Source organism: Caloenas nicobarica, chromosome 3, assembly GCF_036013445.1.
Source record: "Caloenas nicobarica isolate bCalNic1 chromosome 3, bCalNic1.hap1, whole genome shotgun sequence".
Taxonomy (NCBI): Eukaryota; Metazoa; Chordata; class Aves; order Columbiformes; family Columbidae; genus Caloenas; species Caloenas nicobarica.
Genome location: NC_088247.1, coordinates 23,662,177 through 23,683,347, shown reverse-complemented (window position 1 = coordinate 23,683,347; position 21,171 = coordinate 23,662,177). Strand labels below are relative to the sequence as shown.

At 35.2% G+C, this 21,171-nt stretch overlaps 1 protein-coding gene across 1 annotated transcript in view; it reads left to right on the top strand.

Annotated features, from left to right (window-relative positions):
• CSMD1 (CUB and Sushi multiple domains 1) overlaps window positions 1-21,171 on the top strand; it is a 1,102,582-nt gene that overhangs the window by 796,940 nt on the left and 284,471 nt on the right. Inside the window, 3 exon segments of the mRNA XM_065633007.1 lie at window positions 13,058-13,240; window positions 15,066-15,392; window positions 18,408-18,602. Of these exon segments, the coding sequence (XP_065489079.1) occupies window positions 13,058-13,240; window positions 15,066-15,392; window positions 18,408-18,602 (705 nt within the window).

Sequence of the window (21,171 nt, the reverse complement as noted above, 5' to 3'; positions counted from 1 at the left end):
TGGTTTACTGACCCGATATCTATGCACATTTTAAATTTTCTGATTTCATAGAGGAATACCTTTATTAATGTGCTCCATTATTTAAATTTCATAATTTAAAAAGTAAAAAATTTAAAAAGTCTAAACAATATCAACATTTTAAATGTGGTTAGGTACAGCCAACATACAGCACTTGTTACATTTTTTCTTAATTACATCACATGACTGTCACTGGGAAGCTTCCCTCTCCCTTCTCCTCCACATTGCGGCTGTGTCTGACTGAATAGGCATATGTGCACTCATATCTTTTCAGCAATTAACTCAACAAGTTAAAACTTATAATGAGTTGAAAGCCTTTGTTTGCCTCTTTGCATAAAAACATTGCACATTGAAACAATGGCATGCTGTCTCTGAATAAGAGAGAATTGTTATGTTTTAGTTCACCCAGTAAAGATTGTTCTACTAGTCAAGCTTCTTTGGAGACTAGTTTCACATCATAGTTTAATATATTCCATGTAGAAAACAGCTCAGATATATTTATTGTGTTACAGAAAAGTAAAATGTTATATAGCTTTTCATCTATGTTAATAATTCGGTATGTTTAACTTAAATGTTACTTCAAGATTCTAATTAAATTTAAATAAACGTTCACCATGGTAATATTTTTAGAAACATTGTTTACATTTAATTTTTCTTAAAGACTAGATGGCAATAAATTTTAAAAATAAAACTAACATTTTATAATAATTTTCTATTAAGATATATGTGAGAATTAAATGTTGGTAGACATCACTTAAAAATGTTCCATTCAATGTTATGTATAATTATTTCTAATTTTGTTGTGTTTATTATTTTTAAACAGGTCAATACTTAAAATAACAGTAGTGCTTTGAGAGGGCTAACAGAAGCAGTTATAAAACAGATTTCCTTTCTGTTGTATTGTCTGAGCAATTAATCTGATAATTAGTGTCATTTTTATTTGTATTCAAACACAAATTCGGACATCAGTTATAATTCATATTTTGATCTTTGTTTAGTTGTATATCTCTAATGTAAGTCATTAATTTACATATTAACTTAAAACATAACATTTTTGTTTTGTGTTTTTCTGTTTTCTATTTGATGACAAAAATACCTTGCATAGTATTTAATGTAGTAAATCTTTTTACTAATCCATAATACAATATTTCCAGTTTTACAGACAAACAGAACATTTATATTTTTATCATTATAAATCTATTCTATGTTATAATACAATGCAATCAAACATGGCAATATCAGATAAAGAAAAAAGGTGGGTTGTAAAGAAGAGGATAGGAATAGGAAAAGTTACCTTTAAAAAATGTCTCTGACTTTCACAATTGTGTGAGAAATATTCTAGGAAACTATGATGGTACATTGTTTGTTAACTGCTTGCTGACTGTTTGTAAATAGTTTTTCTTTAAAAAGAAAAAAAAATAGTCATTTGTAGGAATGGGCAGAAAACACCTTCACTGAGCATCCTTTCCCATGACAAACTTCTGTAATGCAGTCTAGGGCCTGCTCAGAGAGAGCTGGAGGGAACCTGACAGAACAACAGGGGTTGGGGACTCCTTACAGGAAAAGGGAACTGACAGTTTTGGGGTTTTTTGTTTGCTTTGCTTTGCTTTGCTTTTTTCGTGGTTTTTGTGGGTTTTTGGGTTTTTGGGTTTTTTGTTTTGTTTATTTGGTTTGGTTTGGTTTTGGTTTTGTTTTGGTTTTGTTTTGTTTTGTTGTTGGGGTTTTCTGTTTGTTTTTATTTTTGTTTGTTTTGTTCTCATAAAGGTCCATTAGAGACAACGTGGAGTTACCTGCAACCCTGAAACTGCCTTGAGACTGCGTTTGTGCCAGGGGCTGTGTTCTTGCCCTGAGAATACATCCACGTAACACGGCTCAATGGAGGCGCCTTGTTTACCCGCAGACAAATTGTGTGTGTGTGAGTGTATTAGTATGTATGTGTTGGGGCAGAGCGTGAAGGTGTTATTTCAGTGTGTTAGTGATGTGTATGCTGCATTGCAGGCCATGATTCCTGTTTTCATACCAAGAAACTGAGAGTATATACTAAACACTTTGGGATGTGGTGAGGTATGTCTGAAGATACAAAGCCTGTCGAGTGGTGCTGGAGGACTTTGTAGAATACAGGAATGAAAACTTGATGCGGTCTTTTCTACCCATTGTATTGGGAATGGTCCCTGGTGCTTGGTGTCCCCTGAATCATGACCATGCAATGTCTCAGAGGGTTCTGGTAGGCATTACCAAGAAACAGGCTAAAGATTCTGCAGTGTGGGTAGTTGGAGAACCAGTGCTCAAGCTCATTCTTGTCCCTGCTTTATTTAGTGGTAGAGCATTAGACAGAGTGGCTGGCCTGAGAACAACCTTGGAGGAAAATACTCACAGAGCAAGGTCACGGTGGGAAGAGAGAGAACTGTGCACCAACTCCTCTTTCTTTACACGTTTCCAAGAACAGCTCTGTGCTGTCTTTTTTTAAAGCTTTCATGGTTTTTTTAGTATTTCTCAGTGAAAACATGCAGTACATTGTTAGATATTGTTTATTCAATCATAAGTCTACATTAGTGGTTTTATATAAATACTCAGATTAATCAATACCTGGTGTTTAGTTTCCTAAATTTTTGAAATTATTAATTTGTGTAACTTTATCATGAAACTGTCTGTCTTTACCTAGTTATGGATATTTGTGTGTATGTTGTGGGTTCAGGCCAGTAGGGGCAAGGAGGGTGAGAAATTCTACAGATTTTCATCAAGTGACCAGACCTAGTGGGACAGTCTTTCCGTAGCTGAAATGCAAGCCCATAGGGCTGATGGGTTTGGGGAATAGAGATTCTTTTTGAATTGCCAGAGCTGGCAGGTCAGTCCATACACAGTCAGTGCCTTGATGTCTGCCCAGTCCTTTATCAGCAGGGTGCTGGTGTATGACAACGATGTGCCTCATACATACCTTCACCTGGACTGGAAGTTTTCCACTGAAACCTCCTCCATCACTGCTAATTCCCAGTAAAGTGTGTAAGCTTATTATGTAAAACTGGTGTTTTATGAATGCTGGACTGGAATTTAAAACAATCCACTTCATAATATTTTTATGTAGTAGATTAATTTTAGCTGTTGTTGAGATTTAAAATTCTGGAATTTCTTCTTCATATGCATTATTCCATCTTTTTAAGTTAAAATAGATTCTTGTTATCATCTCATTAAAATCAATTGGAGCTTTTAGGATTTTAGTGAGGCTATTAATACACTTTTTTTTGAATAGTTTCACCATGAAAAGATAAAACGTAGTCAGGTTTGGGTCATGAAATAGTTTCTGCATCATTTGTCCCTTCATTATAGCATTCATTGAATTTCTTGAATGTCACTTTGTTGATTACCGAGTGCCAAATGGAAATAATTCTTAATGTCACAGGATTTCAAATGGAAAATTAAATTTGAATCCCAAATACTATTAAAAATAATTCATACTAGTAGTTGTTACTGAAGTAAGATATAAGGGATATATTAAGCAACAGCTGACGATTTATCATTCAGGGACACAAATATCTATTAGTAAGATTTTATGTAAAGATTGATTTGTTTCACTAAAGAGTTGCTTCAAAGATCTTCAATACTTTATTCTTTCCAAGTCTTATCACCATCTGTGTGGTTTCTCCATTCAGCTCATAAATAGACATTAACTTCACACTTTGACCGAAATTGATTTGACATGCAACCACCTCCACCTGTTACAAAGTCAGCATATCCTCCAGAGCAGCCCTTTTGTCATTGCTCTCTTGTTTTATTAGCAATTTAAAGTGGGTTATTATTCAATATGAAATAATAATTTATCTTTACATTGCTATGAAATTTGAGAAAAACAATAGTTCATAATCCAAAATCTTGCTAATTTTTAGACTTTTTTCATTTAATGTATTTGTTGTATACATGGTACTATTGTGCTGGTCATATCGGTGACACTATGAAAGCCACAGTTAAGCTTGTTTATATATAATTGTAACAGACACAGGACTTGTAGCAGTTTGCTTGGCTTTTTTGGGTTTTTCTTTTAGGTTTGTGCAGTTGACCTCCACAGAAAAGCAATATTCAGACTAAGGTTTTTTTTCACCAAAAACCTCAATTTTTAAATCCCCAGCATAACCCAAGCTATCTGTCTTCCTTTTTCTGCTGAGTGCAAAAGTGGAAAAACAAGGTGTTAAATAGAATTTTCCGACTGAGATATTCAGTCTATCTATGCAAAGTCAAATACATGGCTGAAAATGCCCATGAAGACTCTGTAACATGCTTTTGTGAAATTTCAGTTGCTTAATTACTTTCACTGAGAAGAACACATTAATATTCTTATTTATTTATTCTTTTCTTGTACGTATACTATCCCAACAAAATATGCACATGTAGGCATGCAGTGTTTTGGTATGGTCATATGGAATATCTTACAGAGTGAATTCTAAGCTGCGAGGCTTCTTCAATTTGTAGAGTAGCTTTATGTTAGGTTATGTTCCTCAGAAAGTGTGTTATATTAGGGAGGAAAAGGTCTTGCTTACCTTGTCCTTGTTGCTAAAGCCTTGGTCAGATTGCCAGCTTTGGAAAGAAAAGGAAAGAATGTCTGCCTTAAGCATGGCCTAGGACTCTTGGGAGGACAAGAGGACAGGAGCAAAGAAGTAAGCAGGAACAGCAAAAAAATTGTAATCATACAAGATATGGATATGAATAACGGGAAGCTCTTTATAGGCAGAATGAGGGCACATGCAATAAAATCTCGGAGTTAATCAAAGAGAGAAACTTTTTCTTAGAGATCTTAGTGGACATGGTGCATCCCTCAAAAATGCTAAAAGTTGCTGGACTGAGTGCAATCCTGGAGGGCAGGATTTGTCCTGCAAGGACAGAATATAGGAATGTAGGGCCTTTCTTATTTTTCGTCTTCCTTTTTTCTTCTTTTTCTCTTTTCTCTCTTTTCTTTTTTTCTTTTTTCATTTTCCTTTTTCCTTTTTCCTTTTTCCTATTCTCTTTTCTCTTCTCTCTTTTTTCCTTTTTCCTTTTTCTTTTTTCCTTTTTCTTTTTTATTTTTTCTTTCTCCTTTTATTCAGAAGACTGTTTTTAGAGCAAAACTTCCTCCTTCTTACTTCTTTACTGATATAGCATAAAGTATAATTGTTTAGAAATCCACATGGCACTAATATTAGTATGTTCAGTTGCAGTGTAGTCACTTTTCATATTTCAAATACTACCAATGCATCTTTCTCCCTCTTTATCCTTATCCATGGGTAGCTTCCAAGGCTGATATTTTTCATTTGAGCACTGACTGCTTCTATAACGTGAATTAGAAGCTTACCACCCTTGAAGCTCCAACACATCTCATGATTATCGTCCCTTTTAATCTTCCGTTTTGTTTGGTGAAACTGGACTCATCATTCCTGGTCTTTAAAGAGGAGGAACACCCATTGTAAGGTACAGGAGTAGATACTCAAGGAAAATAAGGCCTTCCCATCTAACATTACTTTTATTTTACAAATTCTCAGTTGCCACAAGTTTGAAATTTTGATGTTTGCTTTTCCCTTTGAAAAGTACGAAAAAAAGCAATGCTTATGTGGGTACATATGCACAAGAAGACATACATGTACAATATATGTCACTGGGCTACAGCATCTTGAAAATACTATGGCCGCTATTGATGAACTATTTTTCTGCATTTGTATAACAAATTATTATGATTGGGCTAAAAAAAAGTATATACTAAGTTAGTTGAAGCAGTTATATTGCCTAATGATGATTCTTTATGCACATTTATGCTTTGAGATACTACCATTATCTAATTTTAATCCATTTAATATATGCTAAATTGATTTTCTGTGTTGCCAGTTCTTAATTAGGATGTCATGTATTGCTAATTTAAGAGGCTGAAAGAAGTCCAAAGGTATGGTGTCAGCCAAGTTTATAATCTAAAAATCATATTGTTTTTATGACATGACCAATTTTGCATAAAACCATGTTAATTGGTGTTAAATATAATTTCATCTTTTAACCCTTTAGAAATAGACTCTTCTGTTTTGTGTTCCATTGCCTTGCTTAGGGTTAGTGTTGGCTTTACAGTCCTAGAAGAACCTAGGTCAATTTGTCGCTTGTCCTCCATGGGTTCTTGAAGATAATTGCTAGTAGTTCATAGACTATTTCAGTTTAAGTACTTCAATGTGAATTTAATTAGGCCTCAGCCCTGTTCCCTTAAATGTGTCTAAATTTTCCAAATAATCATTAACATGTTCTCTTCGTATCCTGGTCTTAGTTTATTAAAACTTTTGTTATCTATCTATTACTTTTTTTTTTTTCCTGGAAAAGTGAAGAAGGTGTTCTTCATTCTCCTTTCCTGGTAGCTATTTTTCTTTCTCTTACATTTAATAACTTTCCACATACTCTTGTACTGTCTTTTGTCTCATTCCATGGTACAACTTTTCACAAGATTCAACTTTATGTTATTCTGATAATTTCTGAGACAGCTGCACTTGCTTTTTACTGTACTTCCTGTTTTCCACCATAATATGCTAATTTGCATTCCACAGGCTATCTTTGGGCTGAGTTTTGTCCAGGGTGTTGCTCAGCCTTTCATATAGACAGGCTGTACTCTTTCTGCTAGTAAAGAAACATGAACTCTGCAATTTGAGCAATATGTTATTCCTTATTGCAAAACATTAGAATAAAAATTTACAGTGAGACCGAAAGCCCATTGCCTGTTGAAACTCTTTGTATAAGGATTTCTCCATTTGTTTTTAAGTTCCCATAATTTTCCAGCATCTTATTGAAATTATTAATGATTATTAATTATTAATAGAAATCAGTATTACACATGCATTTCAAAGAAGGCTGAACTGTTTACTAATGAAAACAGTAGCATTTTGTCCTTCCTTCAGTATTTGTACTGCCAGGTCTTTGACCATTTTTAAAACAGTATTACCTATGGAACAGAAGGGACCTCCAATAATGTCTGGTTCTTTATCCTAAACCGAAACTGTTGCCATATAAGACTAAAAGTTCATGTGTTATTTTGCAGCTGGTTAACTTTTATAGATGACTATGGTTTCCAGTGAAGCAAGAAAAAGCATAGTTCAGAGGGATACAGTATTATTTTGGGATGCCCAGTTGAATTTCCTTCTCTGTCTTAAGTTTCTTGTGCAAATCTTTTACAATGGTAATCTATAAACCTGTTCAGAAGTGGTAGAAATCTCACTGATTCTGCTTTCTTTTTTTTTTTATGGTGAAGACTTAGAGAGCCATGTTCTCTGTTCCTGCCATTGAACAAGTACTTATGGTTTTAAATATTTACTATGTAATTTAATAGTGGCATTAAAGCCACAATGGCTTGAAGACAGGGGTGAACAAGTGTATACATAGAATTAATGTCTCTTTGGCCGGTTTTGTAATTTGTCCATTTATAACTCATCTGCCTAACAAAAATTAATAGAGATATTTGCTTTATGTCACATTGCAGTTGCAGACTTTTTCTGTGTATATGTTGATTCCCTTTCATTAATTGGGATTTTAATGACGTGGTCTGGGACCGAAATTTGAATTCTGATAGTGAGATGGAAGATACAGAGTCATAATGTGCTACTGATCCAAATAGGTTTTACTATTGAAATTGGCAGGAAGATCAGCTTAAAGCTTTATGGCATACAATAAATAGTATAAGAGTTGGAACAGTTAAACCGCAGCATTTGTCATATCACAGTTTCTTGTATATACCAGTGTTTTTTCTGTCTCTTTTCTAAATTTAGGAAAGTGTTATGTAAGATTCAGATTCCACTATATCAGGTATGACTGTTAACACAGGAAGGTATGAGGAATAAGAGGAAATAAAATAAAAGATCAATTTTCATGTATTTAATGCATGAATTTATGAGACTTGCTATCTAAGAATTTAGATGTTAGGCTGGAAAGGTCCTATCTGACATGGAAATAGACTTACAAACTAACTTTTTTGGTTTGGTTTGGTTTGATTTGGCTTTTTTTCTTAAATGCCTACCTGTGTCATCTTTCAGCTTCTCTTGACCTATCTTGACTACAAGTAAGATGGTAATTATGAAATATTGACAAAATCATTATTTCAGGTTTTAGCAGTATTGACTTCAAATTTCTGACAGACCTTGAACTACTGAAGTTTATTTATGTATCTCTGAAACAATGGATTGTTGTGTAACCTACATGCATTTAAAACACTTATTTATTTTAAATATTATTTATGCATCCGAATTATTGAAGTGTGAGGATATTAGTAATGTTCTACTGGTAAAAGTTGTATTTAATTATTTGATGATGATTCGCTAATCAGCTAAGCTAGAATATTTGATAGTGTGAGTGAAAGCATAGTGGCATTAACAATTTCATTTTAACTGTGTATTTGTAAGGAAAAAAAAAGTAAATTAATACCATGACTAATAAATTAAAGGCTGCCTAATGATATAATCTATGAAGTATTTTATAATAAATTTCAGATACCTGGGTCAAAGTAATATAAAGCCTTTTCATCAAATAGACTTTAATTGCAATGTGACACCTTTCAAGAAATAGTCATAATGCTTACTTAGATGCTTAATATCACCTTAGAATTGCCATATTTATTCCTTTGAAAGAAAACACAGCAACAGAAAACTCTTTGATTACATTCAGAGGGATATGATCTTCTTGTCAGAAATCTAATCTTGTCATTCTCCCAACATTAAAGAGAGAGTATTCCCTGAAACTCAGTAAATATTTCTAGTTTACAAACAAGATGAAAAGTCACTTTCTCCAGGCTACTGAGAGTACATGAAAGCCACAAACTATTGAATAAGATCAATGTTAATATTTTTGGTAACCGGAGAAGCTGATGTTTAAATTTGAGCTTGAGAGCTTATTTGCAAACTTCACGAAGTTCACACAGCTCTAAGCACTCAGATCAAAAGAAGTCCAACATTGAATGAGTACACAGAATAACCCTAAAGGAACAGGATTTTTATTTCCACACTTTAAATAGGTTAACATAGCTTTTATTTTCATGTTTGTCATTTTTCATGTTTGTCATTTTCTGTCCCATAGCGTTTCTCTAAGAGCTCAACATAGCTCCAATTGACTTGATCAGAAGAATGTTCTCTTTTTAGTAAACAGATATATAGCCTCTTTGCAATTTACGAAGCAGAATAATTGGTGCATGTGTTGAAGTAATAGGCATAATGCACCTCAACTGAATTTAGACATTTAAAAAATTTGTTCTCTGATAAATCATTGGAAGTTGGACAGGTACCAGAAGAGACAATAAAATAAAATGCTGTGTTAAATCCCAGAGGACAGAAAAATGTTTGGAATCATTACATGCCTGTACTGCTCAAGATCTAGATATAAAGTAGTATTCTTTATGTATAAATACAAAACTCTGAATATGGCCTTCTCAGTCTTCCCTATGTTTTGCTCTGTCATTAATATCTGTGACGGAAAGCTAGGGATAATGGTTTTAAACTAAAAGAGGGTAGATGCAGGCTAGACATAAGGAAGAAATTTTTTACGATTAGGGTGGTGGAACACTGTAACAGGTGGTCAATGCCCCCATCCCTGAAGACATTCAAGACCAGGTTGGATGGGGCTTCGATAAACCTAATCTAGTTGAAGATGTCCCTGCTCATGTCAGGGGCAGTGGACTATATGACCTTTAAAGGTAACTTTCAACCCAAACTATTCTATGATTCTGATTCTATCACAGAATCACAGAATCACAGAATGTTAGAGATTGGAAGGGACCTCGAAAGATCATCTAGTCCAATCCGCCTGCCAGGGCAGGAACACCTAGGTGAGGTTGCACACGAAGGTGTCCAGGCGGGTTTTGAATGTCTCCAGAGAAGGAGAATCCACAACCTCCCTGGGCAGCCTGTTCCAGTGTTCCGTCACCCTCACTGAGAAGAAGTTTCTTCTCAAATTTAAGTGGAACCTCTTGTGTTCCAGCTTGAACCCGTTACCCCTTGTCTTACTGTTGGTTGTCACCGAGAAGAGCCTGGCTCCATCCTCGTGACACTCACCCTTTACGTATTTATAAACATTAATGAGGTCACCCGTCAGTCTCCTCTTCTCCAAGCTAAAGAGACCCAGCTCCCTCAGCCTTTCCTCACACAGCAGATGCTCCACTCCCTTCATCATCTTTGTGGCCCTACGCTGGACTCTCTCCAGCAGTTCCCTGTCCTTCTTGAACTGAGGGGCCCAGAACTGGACACAATATTCCAGATGAGGTCTCACCAGGGCAGAGTAGAGGGGAAGGAGAACCTCTCTCGACCTACTAACCACCCCCCTTCTAATACACCCCAGGATGCCATTGGCCTTCTTGGCCACAAGGGCACAGTGCTGGCTCATGGTCATCCTGCTGTCCACCAGGACCCCTAGGTCCCTTTCCCCTACACTGCTCTCTAATAGGTCATTCCCCAACCTGTACTGGAACCTGGGGTTGTTCCTGCCCAGGTGCAAGACTCTACATTTTCCCTTGTTATATTTAATTAAATTTTTCCCTGCCCAGCTCTCTAGCCTGTCCAGATCTCGCTGGATGGCAGCACAGCCCTCTGGCGTGTCAGCCACTCCTCCCAGCTTGGTGTCATCAGCAAACTTGCTGATAGTACACTCAATTCCCTCATCCAAGTCATTGATGAATATATTGAATAGTATTGGTCCCAGAACTATAGTTTTTAACTGCTTTTTTCAGCTTCCAAATCACATATTTAAAAATTCAGATTATATCTCCACTGCACATAAAGCTGGGCATTCTTGGATGTAGGGTGATATATTAATAAGTGCAAAGTATTTACTTAGTCTCTAAAGTTCATCATGTGTTCTTCCCTTCTTCAGAAAGGGCTTGGTTCTGACTAAAGGCATACTGTACTAGTTTTCTTCAAAAAAGGAATTTTCAACCTGCCGAAAAGCTTGATTCACATTAATTTGTGTTAAAAACTTTGATTTGCTGATCCATAACTCTCTGCTATGGCTTAGTGTATCTCCTGAGAGTTAGAAACCATCCTGACCTGTCTTCTGCTTCAGTAAATTCATTAATTAAAGATATTTTGGTTCTTCCTTTGTAGACCATGCAAAGAAACACTTGTTGCAATCTTTTAAGGGATAAATCTTCAGCTGTGACATTTCAAAACCTTGCAGACAGTTTGCCTCCTCAGGCTCCTGCCTGAAACTGTATCACCCTGATCTTCAAGACAAAAGATTTTTTGGAAAAGAGTGTTTATGATCATTCCCAAATGCTGGATTAGATATAGGTCTGCTGTCAGTGGAGGTGATGAACTTTTAAAACGTGATTAAAATGTGGGTTCTGATTTTCTGTAGCTCTGCACATTTCAGTGTAAGATGTGGAGCTGTGGATAGCTGGGAACATGCAGACTTCTAGTGCTATTCTGTGGTAGCAGGAATGAACATCTCAGTACGAGCAGGCAGGTGAAACTACATTAAAGTATTTACATTTGTAAATACATATAATTTTGAATCTTGACTTATGCATATTATTTAAGATATTGCTCTGCTGGCATTTTATTATATTTGTGTACCGTATTTTTTGGAAGATATTTTCATTCATTTGAGACATCCCAGCTTTCCAGTAAGACAAATTATTTAAATAATGCAACTGACTCTGGAACCGCTTTGAATTCATAAATAGAATATTTAATTTTAATTTTATCTTCAAAGTTAAGATTACCAAGAAAAAAATATGTACCTCTTTTTGTCCAGATGAGTAACCTCTTCTTTTATAAAATACATGGCATACCTTTCTGAATATGCTTGTCAACAATCTGTTCACAACTGCTTTAAGGGTAAAAACATATTGGATTTACTTTACATATCATAATAATGTCATCCTGAATCTTAAAATTTCTGTTGGAATTAGCTTGTCAAGATAAACACTTTTGCAGGGATTTAACCTTAGTAGATTTAACATTATTTGACAGCATATATATTTTAATGGCATTAAATTATATTAATATTTGATACTATTTAGTGAGTGGAATTTTCTTAGTATCCTGAATGTTTCAGATTTTGTACTTTGGATCGAACTAGGAAACATTTAAATGACAAGAATTTTATCACTACTTTCATTCAAATGAGGTGGACGTAATTTTACTAAAGATGTGAAACACAGTCTATAGAACCAGAAGTGCTTTGTTGTTATTTTTACTGCTCAAATGGAAATTAATAGAAAAACTACTTTAAATTTAATGGCAAAGAAATGGAGCCTTCATTTTTGATGAACAGCCACGCATAGAGTAATTTGTAAGATGATTCAGCATTTCTGTCACAGGCAATTAATATTTACATTTCCTTTCCCAATATTCTTGTTATTCATGAATTTCAAAATACTTGGGTTTTTTTAATATTCTTAGCTCATACATGTACATTCAATATCTACAAATTAAATAATTTAAATAGCAGATCTCCTAGAGAATATCTAGGAAGTATAATCCAAAATGTTATTCTCTTTTCAGTGTAGCTTAATGCAGCTGGCAAAAAATGTACCTCTAATTTGAAGCATGAGATGGAGAAATAATTCCTCAGTTTTGTTTTTTACTATATTTTAGTGCTTAAATTGGAAATCCTTGACTCTATCAGTAAATTGGATACTTTTAATTGTATTGCAGATAGCCCTATAAATGTAATTGAAGATATGAGAGTTAAAATTCTTTATTACTAGTACTTCATTACCAGAAATAAGTTTTACACATAGTATGTCTCCATGGTTAGAATGCAGACTGTCATCTATGACTTTATAATTTTACCTTCAAATATGTTGTAATTCAGTGCAGCCATGCAGTTAAGCATGAGTATTTTGTCATTTTCAGCAATGCAGGTATGGAAGCTATTAGGTTGTGAATAGACTTTAGATCTTACGCCATCTTCAAGGTGGTTTTACAGCATTTACGTCTAGTTCACTTTCAGCTCTAAACATTAGTTTAAGGCATAATGCCAACTATTTTGAATGTACTTCTGATACTGACATATAAATTGCTTGCAAATACATTTTCCTGTTGTTGTGCTTGATTTTTTTGATATTCAGAAATTGAGAAAGGAGGTTGTGGAGATCCTGGAATTCCATCATATGGAAAGAGGACTGGCAGCAGTTTTCTGCATGGCGACACACTTACCTTTGAATGTCAAGCAGCTTTTGAACTAGTGGGAGAGAGAACGATTACCTGTCAACAAAACAACCAGTGGTCTGGCAATAAACCCAGCTGTGTTTGTAAGAATTATTATTATTATTTTTATATATATTATTTTTTATATATTATTATTTTTATGACCTTAGCCTCTTGCTTTTCTTAGCATTTGTGACTAGCCAGCAGGAAAACATTTAAAAAGACCTTGAAGACTTTTTCAGTCGTATGTGGGGTTTTTTTAGTTGGCTCAATGGTAGCTCATTTATGGGGAGCATTATGTAGGACTGTTTTAGAATGTTTGTTCCCCTTGTCTTATATTTACTTGAACCATTTAACATTCTTAATGTAACTGTGTGTTGAATAAGACTCTAAATGAGCAATTCCTAATAGCATATAACTGTTCAAAAGGACTCTGTAGCATATAGACATTGATTCTGGTAGTGCAAAGCAGTCTGCAGATCCACATAAGAAAAGATTGTATTGTATTGTATTGTTTTGTTTTCCTGATATCCTAATAAAGCATGAAAATTAATATAAAGCAATATAAAGATACGCAACATGGAAAAAGTGTAGGTAAGATCATTGATCATGAATTTTGTTTTAAAAGATAAAATATGTTTGTAGGTAAGCTTGTAGATGGATTTGAATAGAGGTTTTGCTTGTATGGTTTTTAACTTTTCTATTTTTCTTCTATGGTAAAACAGAGTAAATCTTTCTAGTACACAGGTATACTAGGCACTTCAGTCCTCCAGACCACATCATCTTTCCCTATAAAGTGTCTTATAACCCAGTACTGGATTTTCAAAACAACCTTACTGGTGTGTCCAGTTCTACTTGGGCATACATGTATTTTGCAGCTGTGTTGGTATAGGACTTACCAAACTGAGTAAGCTTGCTCTGGACTGGAAGAAGTCTCTATATGCCCGTGCAATGCTGAGATGTGTCTAAGCACATAAGGCCTGGACACGGAGACAGTGTAACTGCAATTCCCTTTGAAGACAGAAGTTGCATTTCTTCACGGTGCTGTATTGCATTGGGTTGATGTATTAATTTCTGTTGGTAATGTGAAATATTTTACTGTGCTCCACTGTTCGATGGGCACATACCTTTAAAAGATGATGGAACCTAAACTTAAAACATCTATTTACAAACACTGACTTAAGTTTCATACATTTGAAGAGCTGAGTAATAGTTGTCCTTTGTATTAATTAATGTGCAGTGAGCCTCCTCTTTCTGAATGTACTGTACTTCTCACTAAAGTACCAGTGACAAGCTCTTGACTTTAAAATCAGTTAGGAATTGTCTTGATGAAAATTGGCCCAAAGGAATGAAAAAGGATGAGAGTTATGAATCATTTTTGTTTAATTGTCCTGTGCTATCAAAGGAAAACTCGAAGTAAAACAAGTTTGTACTGTATACTGTTATGAGTTGTTGATGGAGGCACTTCTAAATTTCTACTATTATTAATGCTCTGTGTGCTACAGATAAAACTGGCCTTTGTGCTTGATTTTATGGATTGCTAAATACATTTTCACGCATATTCCTTTTAGAAAATAAAACATATTTAAGTATTGAGGTTGCATTTTCGTTTCAGAACAGACCTGCCAATTTTTCCAAATTCTGACACATCAGCCATTACTTTTGCTTTCTTCGGCATTTTCTACATGCTTCTAATCACATCTTGTGGGCCCTTGTGCATTCACTTAGCCTCACTTGGGGAAATAAAAACATGCAAGGCTGACATGTTATATTGGAGAAATGTTCTGAGAGTCTAAAACATTTCCAGGTTGCATGTGTAGTAGTTTTGACATCCAGACTTCTAAAGAATAAAGAAGAATAAAAATATAAAGACAAGCATTTATAATGTTTATTGATAGTATTTTGAGAATCTATTATTGTTTTCTTTAGTCTCATGTTTCTTCAACTTCACTACACCGTCTGGAATTATTCTTTCTCCAAATTATCCTGAGGAGTATGGGAACAATATGAACTGTGTTTGGTTAATTATCTCAGAGCCAGGAAGCAGAATCCATCTGATTTTCAACGACTTTGATGTAGAACCTCAGTTTGACTACCTTACAGTGAAAGACGACGGGATTTCAGATTTACCACCTCTGGGCACTTTTTCTGGCAATGAGGTCCCTTCTCAGTTGGCTAGCAGTGGACACATAGTAAGACTTGAATTTCAGTCAGATCACTCTACGACTGGAAGAGGATTTAATATCACTTACACAAGTAAGAACCTCTGCTTTTATTTTATGCCTAGTCTTAAAATCAAGCTATCTTTCTTCATAATAATGAAAAACATAACATGTTTTTATAATACAACAATAAATTGTTATGCCTGTATAATTGCACTGCTTTCAGCTGTCTTCCCGATATACACTAGCTTGTCTGAATCTTTATCATTTATTTATTTTAATTGTGATAGTGCTGAGGAAATCCCTTCATTATTTAAGGGCCTTTCTGGTTGCCACTGCATAAATGAGAGCATGCAACTAAAGCCTGGATCATTCCGATCAAAGCATTCAGTGCAAGTGATTTACATACTTCTCAATGGAACCAACAGGAATAAGTTCACAAAGGTGTTAAGCCTAGGTCCCAAATAGGGAGAATATGCAGATGTTAACCTGAAAAGCATAGAAGTATAAAAAGCTACCAGATCATCATTGCAAATAAATAGCTCTGGGAACCTGCTTTGTTTTTGCATTTTGTCTCCCAGGTAGACAGTGTGCTGTCTAAGAATACAGGCGCCTTTTTTTTTTTTTTTCTGATACACATAATAGTTACCTTCTGTGGTTTTTCTAGTGTCTAGAAATGTAGCTGATCTCATATAGACTTCTTTCCTACAGGAGTGCATGAATTTAAGAATAATGCTTCTCTCCAGCTACCTTTTCTTTAAGAGTTTTAAGAGCGTGATATCTTTGAAAACGCAATTCTCAAATGTACAAAATTAAGCTGCAACTGGTCAACAAGTTCAGAAGTTGTTAAATGTGGACCTGGCAGTCACATACATATAGAGGGCTACTGAAAGCACAAATCTTTCCTATTTGGGAAATGAGGCTAAAAAATATCTGGCTAGAGACAGCCATCTGTTGTTTTGTTTATATGAAAGGGTATCACTAAACAGTACTCTCAGTTGAAAACTCTACTAACATCATCATCATGTAGAAAACATCATTACATCTGCTATGGACTTCTAACTCTCCTAGAAGTTTTATTAGTCATTCAAAGATATTACTTTGTGGTGGTTTAACCCGAGCTAGCAATACAACCACAATAGCCGCTCACTTACCCCCGTCCCCAACCTCCAAATAGCGGGGAGAATCAAAATGGAAGGGAGAAACTTGGGTTGAGATAAACACAGTAGATATATATAAAGAATAGAAATAGAATCTAAAATAAAAGATACTCAATGCAATTCCTCATGAACCCCATCCGCACCAAGCAGCCAGTCCCAGGAAACAGCACCATGGTCCCAACAACCGATCCTGAAGAGAGAAAAGAAGAAAAAAAAAAAAAAAAAACAAGGCAGAAAGGCCCAGAGGCCTCTGCAAAATGGCAGGATGGCAAAAAGGTGGAACTAAATGTCCTGAACAGAACTTGACTGGCTCCAACAAAAATAGCAAAGAAAAGAGAACGCAAGAGAGCAAGTGAGACTGGAAGATCCTGACTCTCCTTTAACATGAAGTATGATGCTAATGGGATGGAATATTCTTATTGATCAGTCTGGATGTCAGTCAAGCTCTGCCCCATCTATACCCCCCTTCCTTGATTCCTCACACCTATGGACAGAGTGTTCAGAACATCCTTGGCTCTCAGACCAGAACAACTAAAAACATTAACTGTGTGCCATGGTGTTGTCTTCTTGTTCTCAAACTAAGACCAAATAGTGACTGTGCTATCTATGAAAAAGAGAGGTTTCTAACTGCATGATGAAAATTAACTCATTTTCACAGCATTTTCACCAGCACATACTTATATGGAGATGACCTTTTTAGTTGAAAAAATTATCTTCTAAGGTTATAGAAGAAGTTAGTTGACAATAAAGTCGTCTTTGCCATATCTTGTGCTGTTCCTATCTTGTGTCAATTAAGTGTCGTGGTTGAGATGGACAAACGACAATTAAGGTGAACAGCTGACAGTGTTCGTTCAGGCCCAAGGTGTCTCCTTGCTAAGTTTAAGTTCAGCCAAAGTGCTAGTACTTCTGGACCTCCTATGTGTTGCAGGGAATAAGTGCTCCATTCGTGGTTAAAATCAAATCAGGATCAAAGCAGTTTATCAATTTATTAGTGAAAGATAATCGATAATAAATGAACTGTAGATTCAGGATCAATATCAGCAATTCAACAGATAACCACAATGTTAGACACTTACAAAATCTTAGAATATAGAATCCCAGAATATCTTGAGTTGGAAGAGACCCATAAGTATCATCAAGTCCAACTCTCTGCTCCTCGCAGGATTACCTAAAACTAAACTAGCGTTGTCCAGGCACTCCTTGAACTCTGACAGGCTTGGTGCCATGACCACGCTTAGTTCTTCCATGTGCTGCCTGGTTTATCTTAGCACATATAAATTTATAAATACTTTTCCACTCTAATCCATCATCATCCTGCCATGCCAAGATTTACATACATACCTTCCTCTCACAGAGTGCATGAGTTACAACCCTTTTTCCTTGAAGTGGGTTCCCCTACTTGCACACACCTCCTGAAAGGCAGGGAAGTCCTCTAGCTTTACATGCACCCACACTGCTGCTCTTTGCAACTACTGTCCACATACTGGTGAGAACACTTCCCATGAGGTCATACATGCACATGGAGGAGTGTGTCTCTGTGGGTTGGGCTCTGTGTTGTCACCCCACTAGATGAAGCAGACTGCTTTCAGCATCCTACTGGGAGTTTGCTCTGTCTGGCCCAGGCAGTGGCCAGAGTTTTTAGCAGTAGCCTGTATTTCTGTCAGATTAGCTGCAATGTGAAATCACACTTCACTTTAGGTTAGAGGCAAACAGCTGGATTTTGTCCAGAAGGAAATTTAAGCAAAGTGTTCTTGTGTACCTAAGCCACACATAACTGAAAAGCTTGAGAATTTGAACTGTGAATGCCATTGGATTTAATGCTGTATTCATGTATTTAGGAGCATTATATTGTAATCTTTTTACTTATCAAAGTTATTCCCCCTTATTGCTGTTACTATTTTTATTATTGTTATTATTATTGTTGTTAATATTATTATGTTTTTTATCAGCCTTTGGTCAGAATGAGTGCCATGATCCAGGCATTCCTATAAATGGGAGGCGTTTTGGAGATAGATTCCTTCTGGGAAGTTCTGTTTCTTTTCACTGTGATGATGGCTTTGTGAAGACCCAAGGCTCTGAATCCATAACATGTATTATGCAAGATGGAAATGTAGTATGGAGCTCTACAGTCCCCCGTTGTGAAGGTAAGCACATAATCTTTACTTTGCACCTACAGTTTGAATAATGAAACTATTTACATTTAGCTTACTTTTTACATTTCACACATAAATAAGGATGCTTTAGCTGAAGTTATTCATTCATCTTATTTTAACACTCTCCCAGTCAAATAAGAGAAAAATAATAGAAACAAAATAGCTTGCTTTTATATTCTTGGAATAAATTAACATTCTAAATATCTGGTTACCATTCTTTTCAAGATCTGATTGTCACTATCATTACTCAGTTGTGAGTATATAGCTGTTACGACAGTTTCGGCTGTAGTATTCTGAAGAACATAATTATCTACCACATGGAAAAGCGAAGTTTCTATTTAAAAGTCCTTTTTAAATATTTGCAGCTTTAATTTTCTCAGAATGAAAGTATACCTGAATTTCTGTATGTAATGTATTAACCTGCAGTACATTTTTTCCTGAGAAACACAGTGAAAATCAGAGCTATGTATAATATTCATTATATTCTCAAAAAAAAAATTTTTGTTTTTTTGCCTGTTCTTGTCTACATGAATAAACAGACTACGATCAACTATGTTTAGAATTAAATCTCTCTTTTGGATGAAATACAGTGATAAAATAAAAAAAGAAAAAGTAGGCTGATTCCTTGATGATTCATAGTGATGGGTCCTAAGGCAAGACATATGGATGTATTTAATAAACAACTAAAGTGTGTCTGCTAAAAGTATATGTTCAAAAAATTGTATAACTTTTAGTAAACAATAGATATATAGTCAGACACTCAATTAAGTGGTACCTTTTTGAAGAAAGTTATCCAAACTTTCTAACTGGTGTAAATCTCACACTTCCAATAATTTCAGTGTCATTGTAGTAACTTAAGGATCTGGATCATATAATTTATATGATTTTTGTTATTTAGGAAATTTGACAACCTAGTTCTCATACTACTGCTCATTTCTATGAAAAATTAGAGATACTGGAGAAAACATGTTAGCAGCCTGGTAGAAGTAGTGTATGTAAATCCAGAAGTAGACTAACAGGATTTATCCTGATTAAGCCACATAATGAGTTATCTAGCAGAGCAGATTTTTTTGGCTTGAACAAAACCAGCCCACTCTAAAGCAGGGAGCAGGGCAAAGTTCTTCATCAAAAGATGTTTTCTCAATTTGAAAGTCTATACACAATCGAGAAAGTATTCAGTGTAATCTTTGTGTAATTTTATTTCCACAAACACGTAGATAAAGGACAAAAGATGAGCAGTTTGAAAGAAAAAATGTAGAGAAAACAAATACAGAAATGGCTCTTTAAGAAAATGCATATGTACTGCTCAGTTATCCTTTCTTTGAACTTTTCAGGATGTTCACCTGGTTTTTAATGAGGAAAGGATTAAACTATTAGACTATTTTTTTAGATTTTGCTTATTTTTTGTTTTGGTATAGAAGGAAGTGTAGTTCTTTTAAGTTACATTCAGAATGTGTTCCTTTCTGATATGGATTCTCTTTCTAGTTGATAATAGAAGGAGTTTCTGGGTTTGGACTACAATATATGGACCATGCATCCTTGCTAATTAGTTTAGAGAGAATTTAGTTTGCTTCTAGTTGTCTTGAGATGTCTCAGCAACTGTTGGTTTTTGTTGTTGTTGTTCTGCTTTGTCTTTATAAGCAACACCTGAAATACATGAAATAAGTGATGTGTTATAGTCAGGTGATGATCAAGAGTCTTCTGGTTGTTCTTGGTTTTAATATGACAAAATTTAATTTAAAAAAACTCCATGGAATACATTTACTTCTTCATTAACTATATACATGTTATGTAAATGCCATTTTCCTGGCCAAACCTTTTGCCCCAGGGACAATTCAGTGTGTATGTTTCATGTTTTGTGGGTTGCTTTTTTCTCCCACTTTCTTAAATCTGGAAGAACTTCCCAGAGACAAGTGCAGCTAATAAATGAAATCAAATAAACTCTCTGAGTTCATTTTTTTTTCTTTTGTTAAAAACATTGAATCAAAACCAGGAACATTAATTTACTACTCAAAAATACATGTTACTGTTCATTTGCATATGGCATAATAGGTTTGCTTGTCACTACTTAGAGAAACCGAAGAAAAGTGACAAGATTTCTTGCACTGCAAAATGGAATTTGCTCATAATGATACCACTGACTGCTTGAGGGTAATACAAATGATACTCATATAAATTTACAAGGCCTTGAAACCTTCCTGTTTCAGACTGCTCCATAGCCTTTGGTAAAATATAACATCCCAAAGCCTTGTGCTATGACAGCTTATTTTTTTAAGAGACTTATGTTTCCCAAAATATGATCTATCATTTCTGCTGTCGTTTAATCCTCCACCAAAGATTCTGATTTGAAAAATACTCCCTGTCTAGGCCTGTTGCTTTCATAGCCCTGTAGCAATACTTTTTCCCTTTTCTGGAGGAGGATCAAGTTAGAGAACATTGAAACAAATTTGACATTCAAGAAAGACCCAAGAAGGCTGAGGAAACCAGCCAATGACATTGCAAAGCCATTCTCAATCATCTTGGGAGGGTCATTTAACCCAGGGAGGTTCCTGAGTATTGG